Genomic DNA, 21,647 nt, shown 5'->3' on the forward strand with positions numbered 1-21,647 from the left:
CAAATAAGAATAATGTAGGTATTTAAAACACATCATAAATGTTTTAAAACCATCTAAGAGAAGTGCTGGAGAGATTCCACTATAATGTCACTGCCATGAAGTAAAATTGCACTTTCATCAGGCTCTTCTGTCCAGTAAAAAGGAGGAGTTGCTATTGAAGTGGATGGGAATAGAGTACCCTTGAACTTGTTCACCTGCCAAGCCCTGTTTACTAATATTAGCCTTAGAAAGTCGACTTGTTAAATAACATTTTGCTGGGATAGTTTTTATTTATTTATTTATTTATTTATTTATTTATTTATTTTGGTGGGGCTGCGGAGGAGAAAGAGAGCATGCAATAGTGAGAGAGAGGCTCTTAAACGGGTTCCATGCTCACCATGGAGCCCAACATGGGGCTCAATCATGACCCTGAGATCATGACCTAAGCCAAAACGAAGAGTCAAGGGTTAACCAACTGAGCCACCCAGCCCCACAGATGGGAACAATTTTTAAAATGAAAAAAAAAAAAACAAATTTGGTGTAACTGTAGGAAAATTGGGGCTCTCGTATAGTGGTGGTATAAGAGTAAACTCTTTCCACAGGACACTTTAACAATAGGTATCAGAAGGCTTGTAATATTCATATAGTTCGGTACAACAATTCCACTGTATGATTTATCCCAAATAAATCACCAAAGTTGTGTACAAATATAGAAAAAAAAAGTTTACTGCAACATTATTCATAGTAGAAAAAAATGAGAAGCAAACTAAACATGCTTTAGTTACAGATTGGTTAAAGCATTAGGTTACAACCATGCAACACAATGCTCTCTGGGAAACAAAGTCACGTTGTTGCCATATGCTATGATATGGACCAATAGTCACTCTAGATTTAAAAAGCAGTTTCCAAAACAATATGTATAATATGGTCACTGATATTTTAAAAATATATCCCAAATAGAAAGACTGGTTAGTTTTTCTTCTTCTTCTTCTCCTTTTTTTTTTTTTTTTTTTTTAGTTCCGTGAGTATGCATTACCTTTGTAATTGGAAAAACCATAGCATAGGAAAAGAGACATTTGACCCCTCCTTTCTTTTATCCACAAATAGTATCCTGATTTGCATTATGATATATTGCTTTCTCATAGAAAAAAACAGAAGCAACTTTGGTTTTTTTGTTTTGTCTTGTTTCTTGTTTTTTTTTTTTGTTGTTGGTTTTTTTTTTTATTTTTGTAGCATCAACAATGGTACCTTATCTGCTTTGGCTAATGCCATAAATCCATCTTTCTGTCTGAGTATGATGTAGATCCTGGATTGTAATCATTGCTATTTAATGTTTAAATAATCCTGTATATGCTTTTGCCTGTTTCTTTTCACCTGCCTACATTTGACTCTAATATTGAGTATTATTTTCCTTTTAGGTAAACAACTACAGTTTAGAAGAAGTGACACATGAAGAGGCAGTAGCTATACTGAAGAACACATCCGATGTTGTTTATCTAAAAGTTGGCAAACCCACCACCATTTACATGACTGATCCTTATGGGCCACCTGATATTACTCACTGTAAGTGCCACGCTCAGTGTCCCTGCACCAGGGGTACAGAATTGGAATTCTGCAAAACTTGGCAAAGTACTCTGCATCTTTGCTCTTGTTTAGCTTGTGGAAATAGTTGCAAGGAATGCTGTACTTCACTCCCTGATTGCCTTACAAGGCCTTAACTAGTGTTTTGTTGGTGGGACACCTTGATGGATTAGAAAGTCCACCATTTAAGAAAGGCTTAATGAGGTATATAGTGGACAATGTCATTACAGTAATGTAAGAGCAACACCTTTTTAAAGTCTATTTCTCAAGGCCCTAAAGTATGATAGCTCTCATGCCTTAGTATCCCCCTTTCCTAGTTCAAACCTACATAGTAGCCAATGAAGAAAGAGAAAGACTAGCAAAAAGACCAGAGACAGCACTGTGCTCCCTCCTGGGGGAGAGGATCTTGCACTTGGATGGAAACATTATGATCTTCAATCACCATCGCCATAGCTCTTCCCTTTACCTGAATATTATATTGACAAGAAAGCAGCGGGGTGTGGGGGGGGGGCTCTCAATCACTATGGCAGTAGAAATGAGTTGTAGGTGGGGGTTTCTAGGACAAAAACTAACTCTGAGATGCTGCTTTGTTGAGTCCTGCAAAATCCACTCCTACAGAAGCCCCATATTTCCTTCTCTTCTTAGTAGGTCAGCAAGAACTTGATCTAAGGTTCTGTCTTTGGGGACTAGATTCAGAAGAAAAATTTTTTTTTTTCTACCTGAGATTAAGGGATAGTTAACATCACTAAGCTTGCTCATTCCGAAATTTTGAGAAACCAGTTGTGAGATTGGGATCTCGGAATAGCTTCAGGACCTGCCACTAATTAGGACTATGGTCTTAAGCAAGGCATTTAGCCTCTCTCAGACTTAGCTGTTTCTGTTGAGGGAAATTTAAAGGTTGAATAATTTTGTTACCTGCTCATTACGTTAGCTATTGCTTTTCTTAATGATGATTGGGAAATTACTTGCCCCCAAAATATGTCTTTTTCTCAAGCATACAGGAAGCTGAGATCAGCCTCACCTGATATGAAAGAATTTTAACTTTTCAAACTGAATGAATTAGAAAAATCAGTCTTGAGACTCTAAGCTACTTCCTGAAGGGTGTATAAGGTCAACGTTAAAGAGATAAAAACAAGAAAACAAAGCTTGCTATTCAATTTAAAATATATATATTGAGTAACCTCAATATGTAGAAGACACCTTATAAGGTAATAGGTAGGATAGAAAGGAAATGCAATCATGGCCTTGGAAGAAATCATGGAAGAAAGGCTAATTCAGATATATGAATAGCAGCAATATTTGGCAATGTAAGAAGGATACCATGGGAGATAAAAACATACATGCTTTTGGGTATTCAAAGGAAAGGGACACTACCTGTCTTCGGATGATCATAAAACTCTTTATGGAAGGGGGGCGTTTGAATTGTATCTTTTTTTTTTTAAGATTTTATTTATTTATTTGACAGAGATCACAAGTAGGCAGAGAGGCAGGCAGAGAGAGAGAGGAGGAAGCAGGCTCCCCGCAGAGCAGAAAGCCCGATGTGGGGCTCGATCCCAGGACCCCGGGATCATGACCTGAGCCGAAGGCAGAGGCTTTAACCCACTGAGCCACCAGGCACCCCGTTTGAATTGTATCTTAAAGAATCGATGAAATTTCAGTATCAGAGATGTGTTAAGAGACAGAAATTGTATGGGCGCCTGGGTGGCTCAGTGGGTTAAGCCTCTGCCTTCAGCTCAGGTCATGATCTCAGAGTTCTGGGATGGAGTCCCACATCGGGCTCTCTGCTTGGCAGGGAGCCTGCTTCCTCCTCTCTCTCTCTCTCTCTCTACTCTCTCTCTCTCTCTCTCTAAAAAAAAAAAAAAGAGAGACAGAAATTGTAGGTAACTGATGAAAGCACAAACATTGGGAAGAGGACTCTAGAATATAGGGTATTAAAATGGATCAATCTTGTAAGAATGACAAAAGGAAAAGTTTATATTCAGTACAGTAGCAGCAATGGAGAACACTTAAGCAGGAGAACAGCACTATCAGAGTTGGATTTCTCAGTGTATGAAATGGATTTCTAGAGAGGGGTGGAGCAGGGAGGAGGGGCTTTCATACATTCAAAAGGATGATGAATTACTGTAGAGAACTAAGAAAGGCCCGTGTCCTGGGCCTTTCTGGGGTGGTAGTACAGCATATTTTAGGATTCAAGTCTTACACAAGAACTTGCTCCAGGAGCCTTCTAGATTTGATGATTGAATATTAATTATGTGAAAAGAATGTGAGCTCTGTAATTAGAAAGCTAGCATTTTTATTTCAATAGAAAATTAATCATCCTCCTGAAAATGCATGTTCTGGCTCTCTCCTCCAATTCTTCTCTTCACCTAATTATACAAAATGGGTTTATAGATATAAATGTTATTACATCTTTCCAATCCTAAAGGTCAAGCACCATGTGCTTGTACATACTAAATGCAAACAAACAGTAACTCCACCCTCTTGGGAGACAAGAAAATCCTCAGCATGTAGCAAAGTCTTCCTATTTTTAACAGAACCTAGCATGACACATTGAATCACCCACCTAACGGGTTTCTTCTCTTTTCCCTTTTTCACCCCTTAGCTTATTCTCCACCGATGGAAAACCATCTACTCTCTGGCAACAATGGAACTTTAGAATATAAAACTTCCCTGCCGCCCATCTCTCCAGGAAGGTACTCACCGATTCCAAAGCACATGCTTGTTGAAGACGATTACACCAGGTCAGATATGCTTATTGGTTAATTGGACTTGTGATCACGGCCTTTGCCTAACATGTTAGCCATTGCTTTGGGGGCTAACTCAAGTTTCTGAGCACCACTGAAAATTATTATTATCTTGTCTCCTGTGGAAATCTGCGAATTCTTATAAACATGTATCATTAGGAATCAAAATCACTAATTCTTTGTAAGAAGTGGTACTATACATGTACTCCACACTTTGCAGTTTATTAAGACTTTCACACGTGATGCCGTTAGAGTTCAACGGCCATTTTGTCAGATAGCTGACTTGAGAGGAGGTTGTACTGAGGTTCAAGTAAGGAAGTAACATACCAGTACCACATTTCTCTTTACTGGGGAGTCAGGACTGAAACCTTTGCCTTTTGGCTCCGAATACCATGTTTTTGTCTCCAGTGGCTACTCACAGTTCAGTGGAGTTAGCAAGTGAGTCAACCCTTCCTTCAGCACAGTAGCTACAGGTAGAAAGAAAAGGGGTGACATTAACTACAGATGGTTTGATTTTAATACACCCTGTTAATTCCAAAGGGAATAGGACAGAATTTGAGTATAGAGCCCAGAACCATATTGCTAATGCCATGAAGTAAAGCCAAGTTTAGTCAGCACACCTATGAAAAAGTCATGTGTGACAGTCCACAAAACAGACCAGCTTCCTTGACTTAATTGTCACCATTAATAATTCAATAAATGTTGGATAATGAATAAATCCACAAATGAATATGGGAATAAATAAGAATAAATATACTTTTTTTTTAATCTTTCAATGTTTTTGTTCCAAGGTAATATATGCTCTTTGCATTTGGTGAAGTAATGAGATAATGTTCAAGAAACAAAACCCTCTTCCCAGATCCTGCCAGGGCAGCCATCTTGAGGTTCCCAGTGTAACGTCCTGGCGTGAACCTTTCATACCTTCTGCATGTTCATACAAACCCAAACAAACTCACAATCAGTTATAGATGGGGCTTGATACTGTTTTTACAAAGTAAGTTCATATTTTAGAAATTGTTCTGCAACTTGCTTTTCTCAGTGAACAATACTTTTACCTGAAATGAGATTACATATAAATACATACACACTTTTTCTGAAAGTGTTTATGTGTAAAAATGATAGAGATGAACCCTTTTGGTTTAATATCCTGCCTGTCTAATGAAGCCATTTGTCAGCCTTTAAAAAAATAGAGGAGGCTTTCTGCCGCTTAACTTCCCTCACCGGTACCCAGGCCTTCTTTGGTCTTTTCATTCCTTTGCTATTTCTTTTTAAATGATTAAGCATTTTCCATTTATTTTGCAATTTCAGGTTTGCTGAAGTAGCTTGTTACATCTTTAGCCAAGGAATGGAATGTTTAGATGCTGCAAATGTGCATCTGGGGTATAAATCAAATATAAACTTCTTCCTATGCTGAAACATCTAATCTCTATGCTCTTAATTAAAATGAGGGCTGCAGCAAAGATAATCCTCATGCCTCTCTAAAGAATTGTATAAATATAGGCACCTTTATTCACCAGAGCAATGATCTATTTGCTTTCATTCTATCAGTAATATTTGATAAGATTTTAATTTGAAAATGTCATTTTATCTTACTAGATCCCATATGGAATTAAAATTGATTAAATCCCCTTCATAATCCAGGCCCTTTGCTAGCTGTTTTCCATACACTATTCATTTAACTCTCCCCAAACACAGATAGAATGGCTGTCATCCCTATTTTATAGGTGGAGAAGTTGAAGTTCAAAGATGTTAAATAAGTTGCTTATAGTCACGCAGCTTTTAAAAACTGTGTGTGCCCTGCCAGCTACAAAATCCTGGCTAAGAGGAACCATTGTAATTTTCTTCTTATTTTTAAAATGAAAACCAAGTCCTATAAAAACTGTTCATCAGAGAAATATGTAGCTCTAAAGGGACCCAAGCATTTCAGTAAAGCTCTAAAGGCATTTAGATGAGAGTTGAGACCTATTTCTACCATTGGTTAACTATATGACTGCCAGAAAATTGTTCAACCACCGCAAACCTGATTCTTCATCTATATAATGGAAATAGTAATCACATTTTTAACAGGTTGTTGTAATGATTGAATGACATAATACGTGCAAAGAACTTAAAACAGAAGCCTGGCATATCATGAATCTTAGATGAGTGTTACTTATTTACAGTAACTATATTTGTTATAATTCTTACTCTACCTAAGATGTCACATGAATTGTTTTAACAGTGTCCTAGGAATAGAGTCTGCCTGTTCCTATAGGGTTATGCCTTGGTAATATAGTTATTGTCCCCCTTCCTCTCTTGTTCCTTGGCAGGGCAGTTTCACTAAAAGCTTCATATAGAATCTCCTGAATGGCTAGTGCCTGGCAAACGCATGAAATAAATTATATCACTTTAAGCACACACACACACACGCATGCGCGCACACACACACACACACATCTCCCACTTGCACCTTTGCTTTGTCCTCCCACAGGGGTCTGTGCTGTAGACCCCTGCCATGGATCTCAGAGGTATTTGCTCAAAGGAAAATTCATTGCCTTGTTCCTCAATATTTATTGGCTATTTCCTACTAGATAGCAGGCACTGCGCCAGGAATGCAAAATTGAGTAAGAAACAACAAATCTAAGAATACCAGATTGGGACAAAAATATAGGTGAACCAGTGGATCCCTCAATGCCTATTCCCTGATTATGCAGACTGCCTTTGTGAAGTTTTCTATAAAGCCTAACATTAATTTTTAAATTCTGAGATTATATATCTTCATATCAAAATGTCATTTTTGTGTGTGTGGCAGGAAATGGCAGATATTTACTTTACCCTGTCCTTTTTTATTTTTTTTTTAACTTTACCATAACCTTACTTAGAAAGTGAAACGTGGGCAACTTTATATCAGTTCTCATCCTTTAAAAGTAAAAAGTCTGTAAAATGTCAAAGGGTGGCAACTAGTAACAGCAACAAACAAAATTAGATCGGTTCTAGGGAGTGCTCTGGTGCACCCCTAGAATTCCCTAGCACTATGGGAGTTTCTCAGTAAATACTGGTAAATGAACTTGAGTTTTAAATGAATGCCCAAGGAAAAGCCTGTGGGATCAAAGTTCTAAAGAGGAAATAACTCTTCAGTTGGAGTTTGAAAAAAATGTGTAGGCGCTGATCAAGGTCAAGGCCTCAGGGTGTTCATGGTAGAGGACAGCCCATGCAGATTTGCAGAAGAATGTGACATAGAATAAAATGAAGCAACCATCACAGCTTGAAAAATAAGACTTCTAAAAGAGAGTGGTTTCTACAGTTAAGTTGTCTTTATATTCCTTTTCTGTCATATGCAACCTACTTGTAAAATTTAAAATTTAAAATACATAGAGTAGTAAAAACAAAAAGATCACTACTGTGCACTCTTTAACACAAAGTCCTTTAATATATATTATTGCCCTTGCTTATATTATTATTCTTGATTTTTATAAATAACAAGAGTGCTCAAAGCATTTAAGTAATTACCTCACATCATACTGCAAGCAGATAGCAAAATCAGAATTCAAATTCAGGTCTGTGTTCCCATGGCTTATCTTCATATTACTCCCTGTGCCCCATTTATGCATTCAGTTCTACAGAAAAATATTGGATAAACAGGACTGGGTTTATGTCAGGGATTGGTTCTAGTTCTGCTTCTACCAACGTAACACCTAGATGACCCTGAACAGGCCATTTAATCTCTGTGTCTTGATTTTTTTATCTATAAATTTGAGATAAAGGGTCTTCTAATTTCCTCATGGAATTGTGAAATTTCAGTGTGATAATATGTGTTAAAGTTGTCATTTTTAAAGGGCTAGATAAATTTATTATTATCCTAAGGTGTTACAGTAGCTTATATGTGAGGCCTACTTTGAATTTTCCTTAAATAATAAATCAAGGTAATTGATCTCTAATGATGGAACGTAGTCTAATGGCGAAACATTTCTGTGAAATAAGAACCTTTCAATAACATAAAACTCCTCAGATTGGGAACTTTTTATTCCAGATGTTCATGATCTCTTAGTCTATTGTGAGAAATATTCTCTTTTCCTAAAGCATATTCACTTTTTGTGGGGAGTAAGAAAAAGTAAGTAAGAAAGTAAGTAAGTAAGTAAAGAAAGTAAGAAAAAGTAAGAACTTTTTAAAGGAATTTTGATTAGAAAAATGCTACACTAACTTAGTTGGAATTTTTTTGAACTCTTTCTATTTGAAGGAATGTATACCTGAGAAAACTGAGAAGTGTTTTTCTGTTGATTTAGGGAAAGTACAAAAAAAGAGGCCCTGGATAAAATTTTCTTAGTAGAAAGTCTGTCGAGTACCCTATAAATCAGTGTTCATTGTGATGTAGATATCTGGTCTTAGATTGTTGGTATACTATTTTGGAAAGCTGTCACTGTGATGCTGAGATGTGTTTCTGGCTTAAAGAATTATAGGCTCTCAGAATTGGAAGGGCCAGCAATGAATCTAGAGTCTAATCTTCCTCCTTCTGATGGGTAAGGAACACAAGCCCAGAATGATATGTTGGCTATCCCTAAATCCCATAACTTGTATTAGAATTAGATATAGAACTTATGTCTTCAAATACCAAGTCTGGTGCTTGTTCTGTTTCTCTGAGCTGGTGTTCACTTATGTTGCCACTGTTGTTGTTCTTGGATGGAGTAAGAAGGTAAGAATCATGAAACCCATGAACAAGCAATGATCACCTGTGAACAGCACCCACTTTGTATATTACCTGCAACTATGGATTCTACCTTTACTGGGCCAAGTGGTAACCTGGTCCCCCAGAAGAGGTGCAAACCACAGACCCTTACCATCTGGCTCACTACTCTCAGGATACACAAACAAATCATCGATACTAAAATGAAACCAAAAACTTTGAGATGCAATTTATAACTGATCTTTCAAGAGGTGGGGACTCAAGTTACCAAGTTATGAATTTGATAAATGTCATTATGAAGGCCAGGGACCTAAATTATAACTATGAACCATATATGTCCCAGTGAGAGAAACTAAGTTCAGCCGGCCCTTTTCTTAGTATACCCAGGTGTCTTTCTCATTGGCTCTACATAATGTTCCCTCACATAATTTGGTTGCTCAAGAAGCAGAAGCTAAGTGAAATCACAAGAAAAGTTTCTTGTCCCCAGGAACCTTCCAGAATGACTCCAAATTGTGACTCTGATATTCACCAGTTTAACTTTTTTATTTACTAAATAGGTACGAGCCCAATCGACTAGAGTCTGCCTCTACTCGATTCTCCCCCGATTATAGAACATTAGCTTACTGGGTATGGTATCTAAGACGTATTCCAGTTTTCTTTTTCTTTCACTCATTCATTTCTTCATTCAGTGAATATTTAGCTTCTCCCATATGTCAAGCCTGATTATTAACAACAAAGTTACAGTGGTGAGCAAACCACACAAGGTCCCTGTCCTTATGGAATTTACATTCTGTTGTGTCAAGTAAGAGTCACACAGATAAATGAGTTAAGTGCAAATATTAGTAAGTACTATAAGGAAAAAAATAGAATAATGTGATAGAGATTGGGGAAGAGAACAGTATTAAGTAAGATACCCAGGAGATGCTTCTCGGAGGAGATAGCATTTGAGCTGAGACCTGAATAACAAGAAAAGGTGATATAAAGATCAGAGAAAGAACATTCCAGGAAGAGGGAATAATAAGGCCAGTCACTGAGGCAGAAATAAGTTTAGCATGTTATAGGAATATAAGGCAGTCCCACTTGTCTGGGAAGAGATGAGCTAATGGGAACATGGCAGAAAATTAGGTTGGAGAAGGAGTCAGGAGCCAGATGACGTAGGACTCTATAGCTAATGATGAAGAAGGATGGGTCTGATTTTGAGTGCTTTGAGAATCCATTAAAGACTACTAACCAGGAGAATGAAATTACCTGATTTATATTGGAATAAAACCTCTCTGCTATGTGGAGAAGTAGAGGGGCCATTGAAGAAATGAGGAGAGAGGTTATGGCAGTTGGGATTAGAGGAAGAGAGAGCAGTGCTGAGGAGGAAGGCCACCTGAACTCTTTTAGAGCTAGAGTCAATAGCCAACATTTCATGTAGAGAGCAGGCCTGCTTTAGCCAGGCTAATTTACTACTGACCATTTCTACAGTTTTTATCACCTGTAGAGTAATCTTTTAGGAACAGTGTAAGTTTGCCACTGCTGGTGATTTTTTTCCCCTTGCTGTTTAGCTTTGGATCAGAAATGGATAGAGACTAATTCTCAAATGTTTCTATCCACATGCCCTTAGGCCTTGAAATAGGAACTAGTTCTTCCTCAGGATCTGGGGTAGAACATGAATGAAGCTTTCCATCCAAGCATGAAACATAAGAAAATCTTATATCTTCTCATAAAACTTGGGAAATATCCTTGTTTATGTTAATGTAAAAACACTTTGGTTACAAATTGAATTATTTTATCCAAAATATTAAAGTGAAATCAACACACCAGAAAGATTTTTTTTTCTGGGAATACTTGGTCCCCAGCAAGTACCACAAACCCCAAGGTACATAAGAGTACCCAAGTTTGAGAAGCACCAATCTGACTTACATAGACTCGTCAGTTATTAATTTTATGTTCTAGAAACAGCCCTTTAATAATGGCTTAAGGTGTGTGGTCTCTGTTAAGGACAGCCTCTTAAAGGATCAGAGAAGACTTTGCATCAGAGAAAAGTCTGGGCATATTCTAGCCTCTCTATTTTTAGCTTACATTTAATGACTTGAAATCCTTTCTGGATGAACTGGAAATTCTTTCTTCTGACACAGAAAAGAAATCTTTTCTTACTCATCTTTAACCAAGTAAAATAGGAAGAACTGGTTGTGCCCCATGCAGACAACTTATCCGGCTCTAGAATTCGCATCTGTGTAGCTGAGAGATTAGCCTTGGAGCCCCCTGGCACAGGGCCCCACCTTGACCACCTCCTAGCCATGGGACTTGGCAAGTTCCGTAATCACCCTTTACCTCATTGTCTCATTTATAAAAGAAGCAGAATAATATCTCTCAAGGAAAAAAAAAAACAACAACAACAAAAGAAAAATCTCTCAATAAATGTTAGATATTATCAATACTCTTTAAAACAAGGATTTTCAGATGAACACCACAAATAAAATCATTTTTCAGTGAATGTCCTCCATAGAATGAAAATGTAGCCACCATTGGTATGTAGCTGCTCAAAGTTAGCTCTGTGTACATTTTTTTCAACTTACCTTGCAGAGCACATTAGGACATTTTATTACAGAAAGTCTTACAGTCTGAATGCTTTATTAGGGATCTTCATGTTCACAACTGCTGTGAATATCTAGTACCACCTGCATTGAAATCTTATCTATGGTTCAGTGGAACCAAATATGACCAAACAACAACAAAAACAACAACAAAAGCTAATCTATCAATCTGGCCTCTGTGGTTACACACAATTATCCTTTGGATAATTTATTGACCTTGCCCTTTTTTATTCATGGTAGCTCTCAACAACTAACATCATGTAGCTTTTCCCTTTAAAGAAATTTTGTGGAACATGGCGTCGGACTCCTTACAGGCTTTTTATTTATTTACTTATTTTTTAAAGATTCCTTATTTATTTATTTGACAGAGAGAGAGAGATCACAAGTAGGCAGAGAGGCAGGCAGAGAGAGAGGGGGAAGCAGGCTCCCCGCTGAGCAGAGAGCCCGATGTGGAGCTCGATCCCAGGACCCTGAGATCATGGCAGAGGCTTAACCCACTGAGCCACCCAGGCACCCCTCCTTAAGGCTTCTTAAAGTGCATTATGAAACTTAACCAAATCAAAGATTCATCTGCAATGTCTCCGAGTAATCTCTTTTGTTCTGTGCCTTGTGCTGGACTCCTCTGACATGGAGCCTGCTATGACAATGTCTTTTTTAAAGCAAAATGTAGTGATGGGAAGGGGCGATTGAGGCAAAACTAGTGATACAGATGGAGGATAAGCCATCATGTGGAGCCTTGAGGGGAGTTTTCTCTTTATTGATGGTGGCTCCACATAAGCATTTTAGGTTTACTTACATTAACCATGAGGCATGACTGATAGTGCTGTCCTGCTAGAGATAGGATGAGCGGGTATGCTAATGAGGAGGATGACAAATCTTAATTAAAGGAAGATATCCGAGTAAGTATTGGAAAACATGGTAAGCTTCTGTTTGCCGTCAGGGAAGCAAACTTAATATTAGGAAAAATGAACCAATAATGAGGATTTTTAATCCTGTCTTTTATAGATACTTCTTCCTCATACCTAATAAATCAGCCAGACATAACTACATAATTCTAAGCCTTATAATTTTATGGAAGATGGTTATTACACATCCATATCTATTATTGTTAGAAATATAAGATCCACATAGGTATTTAATCAATGCTGCTTTACAGTTTTTTCATTCATCCTTGGCTTTCGGGTCTAGTGGCAAAAAGAAAAAAGATAAATGATGGACAGTGGAGCATTTTGGAGGGGCCACTGCAGAAGCCACCAACTATGGGTTGACCCCGTCCTTATGTATTGCAAGTAAATTACTGTCACAAACACAGTATGTGCTCATTTCTGGCCTTTATTTGTATGGTATTGAAAAAGGGTATGTATTATGACTTGGGATGTGTAGACATGGCCTCTTTCTCTAGCAGTTTATTTTCACATCCATGTGTCAGTAAAGTAATAGTAGGCAGAAGACAGGTGATCCCTACTTGTCCGCATCTGGGTGTATACTTTGCAAATTATCCATGCCGGCATTGGAATTCCTGAATGACTTCTTGCCATCTCATATATCATAAGCTGCTGTCAGTGGGTTACCTTATTAATATTAATATTAATGATTGCTTTAATGAAATATAAGAAAAGTAGGTGATACATTCTTGCATTCCAAAGACTTATTCTTTTTTTTTTTTTTTAAGATTTTATTTATTTATTTGTCAGAGAGCATGAGCATTGGAGAGAGCACAAGTAGACGGAGGGGCAGAGGGAGAAGCAGGCTCCCCACTGAGCAGGGAGCCCAATGGGGGGCTTGATTATAGGACTGTGGGGTCACGACCTGAGCCAAAGGCAGATGCTTAACTGACTGAGCCACCCAGCTGCCCCAAGACTTACATTCTTTTATATCATAGATTTATAAAATTACATGAATTCTGGATTGCATCATTCCCTTTTTGCTTCTAGTAATCTAAATCATGAAACAAGTTATATCTGAGTTTTAAAAAAAGACATTTTGAAAATACTGCCTTCATACATTTTCCCCAGATATCCTTTTCAGATATCCTTTTCAATCTTTGTAGATACTCCTTGCCCCTCTGTTGTCTTTTTGCCACTTACCACTCTTTGTTTTTTCCTTAAGTTCTTATTATTTTCCCTAATTATAAAAGTAATAGGTATTTGTAGGACAATTATAAATGTAAAGAAAAATTCATGAAAATTACTATCTTACCACAGAAAAACAATCATTAATATTTTCTTTAGGATTTTTTCTATGACTATATGTGTGTTTATTAAATTTGAACCAGACTGTACTTTTTTTTAAATTTTAATTTAACATTATATCTTGAGCACTTTCTCATGTTTTTAAATAGTCTTCATATTTTTAGCAGCTGTATAATACAGAAAGACCATAATTATTTCCTATTGTAGGTATGACCTTTTGGTTAATACTTATATAATCTTTGTGACCTTGACTCTGAATTACATAGTTCTTTAAGATAAATGCCTAGCCTCTCACTGCCTAACTAGCACCTCAAATGGTTGCCTTACAGACATTACACCTTTAACATTTCCAAAAGCAAACTCCTGATGTTTGTCCCCAGCCTGCCCTTCCATAGGAAAATATGACCCGTAATCAAGAGAAAATTCAAGCAACAGAAACAGACCCAAAAATGGCAGAGATGATGGAACTGGAAGACAAGAAGATTTAAAAAGTTATTATACATATAGCCAATCTCTCAAAAAAGTAGGGGAAGTTGTGAATAAAGAGGAGAGAAATGGAAGATATAAAATAAACCCATATTAAGCATTGAGTGGTGAAAAAATAGTATCTGAGGTGAAAATTAATATCACAGTACACACTGGGGAAGAAGGAATTTTGAGGGTTGCCTGGATGGCTCAGTCAGTTAAGTGTTTGACTTCAGCTCAGGTCATGATCCCCGGGTCCTGGGATTGAGTCCAGCATCAGGCACCCTGCTCTGTGGGGAGCCTGCTTCTCCCTCTGCCTGCCACTCCTGCCTGCTTGTGCTCTCTCTCTGACAAATAAATACATTAAAATCTTAAAAAATAATAATAATAATTGTGAACTCTAAGGCATAGTAATAGAATGTATCCAAATAAAATGCAGAAAGACTAAAGAAAAAAAAATCCTAGTGACTTGTGGCACCAGAAAAAAGCAGAACGTGGAGTACCAAGTAGTCAAAATTTTTTGACATTGGACGAAAATTATAAATCATATTGGTCTAAGACTCTCAACCTAGCCCCAAGATATTGTAAAGAGAGGAACATAATAAAAATTGATCTCTTAAAAAAATTGATCTCTCATCAGGACTAATGCAAACCAGAAGAAAATGAAGTATCTGCACACTGCAGAGCTAACCCCAGGGTTCATAGCCGAGCAGCAGCAGAATAGAGCTCTTATTACTGAGAATGGGAAGTCTGCGAAGGGGCAAACATCAAGACTGGGGACAAACATCAAGAGTTCTGGAATACCCAACTTTTGTAGCAACATGGATGGGACTGGAAGAGATTATGCTGAGTGAAATAAGTCAAACAGAGAGAGTCAATTGTCATATGGTTTCACTTATTTGTGGAGCATAACAAATAGCATGGAGGACAAGGGGAGTTAGAGAGGAGAAGGAAGTTGAGGGAAATAGGAAGGGGAGGTGAACCATGAGAGACTATGGACTCTGAAGAACAATCTGAGGGTTTTGAAGGGGCGGGGGGTGGGAGGTTGGGGGAACCAGGTGGTGGGTATTGGAGAGGGCACGGATTGCATGGAGCACTGGGTGTGGTGCAAAAACAATGAATACTGTTACGCTGAAAATAAATTTAAAAGATTTAAAAAAGAAAAAAAGAGTTCTGGAAAGTGCTAAATGTGCACTATCTACAAGACAACCAAGTGAGATGCTAATTAAGCAGTGGGATCTGGTAATTAGAAAGCTAGAGCCCAAGCTCAGTCAGTCTGGTTCCAGAATCTCTTGTGCTCTTAAAGGTCATGCAGCTGGTATATAACAGGATCAAGATGCAAACTAACCCCAGAGTCTGGCAATGTTTGCTGCACTACACAGGTAGCATTATTAGCTTTAGGATTTCTCGAATCTCCTCTATGCTTCAAGTTCATCTTTGTTGTTGTTTCTGTCTGTGGAGGTGGAAATAAAGTTTTCTATCATGGCCCACACCCAGCAATACTTACAGCCTATTTGGGGGAGGAAGTCAGCATTTCTCAGGGAGAAGGGAGGCCTCCTGAACTGTACAGTTCCAGGCAGGGGCTCAGTCTTTAAATTCCTGTCATTCCAGCTATAACACCAGACCCCATATGGTTGCTTTAATGAACATTTTAAGTCCTCACTGAAAGACCTTAGAAGACCCTGTGAGCGTATGTGTCTCTGTGTAAAGATCTAAATACCAACCTCCTCCTTGATGTTTTTAAATTAGATTGACCCTGAAGCAGAACAATGTAAGTCCTTTCTCATGTAGACTGTGTCCTAAGCGAAATGCTGTCACCTAATCCATTGGTGCCTGATATTTTGCTTTATGTTTTTTATCCCCTTAATCTTTTTCTAAAGTTTCATTTACCATCTTGAGGCGGGATGAAGGCAGAATGAAACAGCTGAAGTAAATGTGACAGCCAGAGATTTCAAAGCCAATTATGGGAGGCCTTGCTCTGAATTTATAATAGTATTAGTAGACCCTTAGAGCCGCCTAGTATGGCACTTTCCTATTTCTCATTTAGTTTTTAGAATGCCACACAAAATGGGCGGAGCGCATTGTTCTGCCTCTTTAACAGACTGGGAATCTGAGATGATAGAGATTCTGTGATTTCTCCTACAATAAACAGAAAGTAGGTGAAAAATGCAGAATGGAGCAGCATGGCAGCACCTGGGTGAAGAGCTCAGATTCTGGGGTCAGAATAACTCTGGGTTCCCCACTTAACTAGCTGTTTGACCTTGGATGACTTATATAACCTCTCTGTGCCTGTTTCCCCAAAAATGCCAGTACCATGGGTTATTATTGGGAGTAAATGAAGTAGTCTATGTGAAACACTTTGAACAGAGCCTGGCCTAAAATATGTTGGATTCAGGTTAGCTGTTTATTATCGTTATCATTATTATTACTATAATTATTATTATTATTCCCCCTGACTTTCAGTCCTGGGCACCATGGTACCGTGGTGCTTGTAGGCCTGGCTGCCATTGTGATAATAGCATTGCTGTTTGGGGATGGTAGATGAGATTTGGGGATGAATGAAGGGAAGATTTGATTCCAGCTAGCATAATAAATATAGATTTGCATAATCTTTACACTTGCCTTAAAGGGTAGATTTTTAGACTTTATATTGATTTAGTCATGTTTCCTTTATATTTCATTGTCTTTTAAAAACATGTATTGATCACAGACCTGTACCCCTGAAACAAATAAAATATTATATGTTAATAAAAAAATATGTATTGATCCCAATTAAAAATAATCTACTCAAAACCAAGCCTGTCTATAAAAGTTCTGTAAAACGAAAAGCCTACAGGGGTGCCTGGGTGGCTTGGTGGGTTAAAGTCTCTGCCTTCTGCTCAGGTCATGATCTCAAGGTCCTGGGATCCAGCCCCACCGGGTCTCTGCTCAGCAGGGAGCCTCCTTCCCTTCCTCTCTCTCTGCCTGCCTCTCTGCCTACTTGTGATCTCTGTCTGTCAAATGAATAAATAAAATTTAAAAAAAAAAAGAAAAGCCTACATATTAAACTGATTTTTAATTTAAATAATCTAAATTTTAAAATTCTAGAATGTTCAGTAAACATAAACGTATACCTTTCCAAATACTCAGATTTACTATGCAGGCACTATACAACTTTTAAAATAAATGTACTTTTGCATACTTTCATGACTTGAGCACAGAAACCAAGTATATGCCAGCAACATGTAATGATGCTTCGCAGTTCCCAGAGGTAGCGCTGATTCCATGGCTTCAGTGTGTAATATTAAATTGGATCATGTATGGTTGGGTAAAGTTTTACCTATAGTATAAATCTAAATCCATATGATGTTGGATGTGACCATAATTAGGTAAGGTGAAATTTAAATTTGTGAGAACTAAGGGGAGCTATGTATAAGTTGCAAGTGAGTATGAAACTCACACTGAAAATGTAATCTACCTAACTAAAGCAAAGTTAGATTTTCCCCAGAATCATTGTCTTTATAGTTTAGAGAGAATTATTTGGTTAAATTCTGCTTACAAAAAGTAAATTAAGTTAGATAGATAGACACATAGATATGGTAAAATAATAAGAGGTACTATTTCTTACCTTCCCTTAAAAAATTAATATTTATACTCTACATACAAATTATAACATTTATTAGCTGAATATTTTGTCGAAAATTGTATAGCAATACTTGTTTTCTACAATAATGGAAGAGATAATACAATTCAGGAATGTGACTAGTTCATACCTTTCTCAAAAAGAACAGGTCTGCTGTCTAAAATTGTAGTTCCAAACTCTGACTGCCTATCAGTCACCTGCAAAACTTGTGTAAACGCAGAGTTCTGAGTCACACCCCGGATCTACCGAATCTGTGTGTCCAAGGATAGAACTCAGATATTAATACTAAAAACAGAACCAAAACCCTCACAGGTGATTCTGATGCACAGGGAGGTTTGGCGATCACTGGCTTAAATTCATGTCTTTGACTTCAGAAAAATCAGATGACCGGCAGTGAAAGCAAAAGGGAGCACATTGGACGAAAACAGGGCCAGGCATTTTCCCGATAGTGTTATTTTTCATAAAACATTGGATAACTCGGGGTGCCTGGGTAGCTCAGTGGGTTAAGCCTCTGCCTTCGGCTCAGGACATGATCTCAGGGTCCTGGGATCGAGCCCCGAGTTGGGCTCTCTGCTCAGCAGGGAGCCTGCTTCCCCTGCCTGCCTCTCTGCCTGCCTCTCTGCCTACTTGTGATTTCTGTCAAATAAATAAATGAATCTTTTTAAAAAAAGCTGGATAACCCTAAAACAATGACAGTATTAGTGACACTGTGAAAAGAAATGGTATTACTCTTAAGCAAGGTTACCTGAAGCAGAGTTTGTTCAGACTTTATCATTAAACTTGCTGGCTATTGCAGCTATAAACATACCTTTTAAAAAAAATGACACATTATTTCCTTCAAATCAAATGACATCTAATAATAGGCTTCTATTCTGCCTGCCTTTCTTAATTTCCTCCCTGAATGTCAGTCTTTTAGGAGCTCAGATTTGTGAAGAATGAAAACTGGGAAGAGAGTCTCTGGGAAATTGTGCATTCCCTTCTGTATACCTGTCTCCAGTGAGACAAGGAAACACAAGCATCCAAATATCTGCTACCAACTTGGGGAGAAAAAGGCATAGTGAGTTCAAAACACAAGTTAGTCTATTGGGGCACCTGCGTGGCTCAGTTGGTTAAGCATCTGACTCTTGGTTTCCGCTCGGGTCATGATCTCAGGGGGTGTGAGATCGGGCCCTGTGTTGGACTCTGCACTCAGTAAGGAGTCTGCTCGAGTTTCTCTCCCTCTGCCCCGACTCAATAAATTTCAAAAAGAAAGAAAGAAAAAGCGTCTTATGTTAGTGCAATTCAGAAATGCTCTGTTTCCTAATCCCCCTTTTCTGTGAAACAAATGTTTTTATATAGGTATGTTAGATAATTCTAAGTTCCTCAAATACACAGCTCCCTACCGCGTTACAGCAGAACAGACGATATACTTATGGCAAAATGCATGTCAGAGTTAGGACTCACTGTTCATCATCTCACGGACCTATCACAGATGCCAAATAGCTGTGATCAGAATACAACGTTCAAACCCTCTCCCATCTGCCAAATCTTTTCTGGATTGGTTAGATGGAGGAGTTGGAGGGTTTAGCATTATTGGTAGTTTTAAAAAAGGAAAAGAAAACTCTCCTCCATCTGATTTCTGTTACTGTATCTTCATTCATTATAGTAGTTCGTTGACAAGCAGCTCTCATTTTCATTGGATGTACTGGTCTAGTCATGATCTCTCTGGATCCTCCAGATAAGCCAGGAGTCCTCTCCCCAGAGTGACCCCAATGCAAGGCATCTCATAATTTTGTGTGACTTGTTCTCTTACTCAACCAACTAGAAATACTTTGGTCAACAGCATACAAGGAGAGCTCTCTTACTTAAAACTCCTCAAAGGGTGAACAGGAGTGTGATCGGAATGACAATCTCAAAACTGTGTTTGACAGAGAGGGAGAGGAGGTTTAGGAAATGGTGAGGAGAATAGTCTGGTGAGTCTGATTAATGTTGGCTGGGTTCTGCCAATCTCAAGCATTCTGATAAGTCATTTGGATACTTTTTTCCTATTCATTTTCACAATAGTGCTGTCATGTGCTATCTCTCACAATTGCACAGGTTTGAAAATGAGAAAGATTAAGTAGCTTGTCTAAATATGCACAGCTAGGGGTGCCTGGGTGACTCAGTGGGTTGAGCGTCTGCCTTCAGGTTAGGTCATGATCTCAGGGTCCTGAGATCGAGCCCCGCATCAGGCTCTCTGCTCAGTGGAAAGTCTGCTTCTTCCTCTCTGCCTGTACTCTCTCTCGGTGTCAAAAAAAATAAAATCTTTGAACAAATAAAAATGCACAGCTAATACGTCGTAGAGTTGGGACTCAACTTGGTCTGTGTTTCACTAAAATGTGTCACTACGTAAGAGACTAAATATGTGTAAAATTCCTCAGACACCCATAATCCCTTTAATGTCCCCAAGAGTTGAGAGTTTATTAAAATAGAAGTTCTCCTATAAATGGGTTTGTATGTTGTACATTGTTATATTTTCATAATATCTCAACACTTTCCTCCTTTGTGCCTCCATGCTCTGATCAACCTACACAGGTAACTAACGGGCTTTACCAGCCACCCTGCCCAATGCCCTTGACCAAATAGGCTTCCCTCAACCACCTCCCTCTTCATTTTCATGTGTTTCAGTCCTACCCACTGGTCCTGGCCCAGCTCCAGTACCTCCTGAGAAGATGCCCCCTGCTGGATATCATTCTGTTTTAATCTGAATTCCCAAGGCAGTCTGTCTTTCCCTCCCATCATGGTTAACCAGTTTTGGTCTCCTTTACTAAACACACACACACACACACACACACAGCCTCTCCAAGACAAAATGAGGCTTGAGGAAGGCATCTGTGTCTGGATCAGTGATTTATCGTCCACATCACCTAGATTAGTACATGAAAATCGCTATTGACTAAGCACCTACCATATGGCTGTACTTTGTTAAAGCTTTGCATAGATTATCTCATTTAATCTCACAGCAGGCCTATAAGGTAGATTTTAAGGTAAATCCCTTTCTATATAAGACAGCCAAGATTCTGTACCTGAAGTAACTTCCCCAGTCACACAGCTAAGTAAGCAGCAGAACAGTATTCATACCCGGGTTGTGTTGCCTGTGAGCTCATGCTCTATCTACTGTGTTCATAGCCTCCCTGTATGTTCTCTAAATCCATAAATAGATGTTAGATGAATGAGTAAATGCATTAGTTAAAAAAAAAAGGCTATAGTTGTTGATTTGTTTTAATTATCATCACTTCTATAAAAGAATTCTGGCTAGCACATAGTTTCCCTGAAGTAGACTAAATCTTAACTGGGATCCTCTTAATAAATGAACATATTTGCATAACCGAAGACATTTGAGATTCTGACACTTTTAAACAGTAAATATGGTGATGCCAGTTAAGCCATCGTGTTAGTCCCAACCAGTTATTCATAATGCTGCATTGCCACTCATGTAATACCTTGTTAGTACCTGTGTATTGCATAGAAATGAAAGTTGCTCAATATTAAAGAAAAACTACCCCTAAAGTGGGAAAACTTATTTTTTTATTTCTGACTTTTTTGAGAATATGTCAATTTCTGGGGCTTAATTGCACAAGACCCAACATAAATCCCTAACAGTCTTGTGGACTAGAAAACATATATATATATATATATATATACATATATATATATATTTAAATAGTAATTTAAAAATACAGGAAAATATAATCAAGGAAATCAAAATTACTTATAATCCCACCACTCAGAGAAAGCACCATTAGCATGCCAGGTGACTTTTCCAGATATACATGTAGGCATACAGATCTGCTTCTCATGAAA

At 38.1% G+C, this 21,647-nt stretch overlaps 1 protein-coding gene across 5 annotated transcripts in view; it reads left to right on the top strand.

The window, feature by feature from the left end:
- The window catches only part of LOC111154393 (discs large MAGUK scaffold protein 2), a 1,367,735-nt gene that overhangs the window by 897,680 nt on the left and 448,408 nt on the right, over window positions 1-21,647 (top strand). For all 5 annotated transcript variants that reach the window (XM_022513932.1, XM_022513933.1, XM_022513930.1 and 2 more), the window contains 2 exons: window positions 1,398-1,542; window positions 4,163-4,301. In XM_022513932.1, the coding sequence (XP_022369640.1) occupies window positions 1,398-1,542; window positions 4,163-4,301 (284 nt within the window). The remainder of the gene's footprint in view (window positions 1-1,397; window positions 1,543-4,162; window positions 4,302-21,647) is intronic.

Source organism: Enhydra lutris, unplaced genomic scaffold (genome assembly GCF_002288905.1).
Source record: "Enhydra lutris kenyoni isolate GAN:26980312 unplaced genomic scaffold, ASM228890v2 scaffoldscaffold37, whole genome shotgun sequence".
In the NCBI taxonomy this organism is placed as follows: Eukaryota; Metazoa; Chordata; class Mammalia; order Carnivora; family Mustelidae; genus Enhydra; species Enhydra lutris.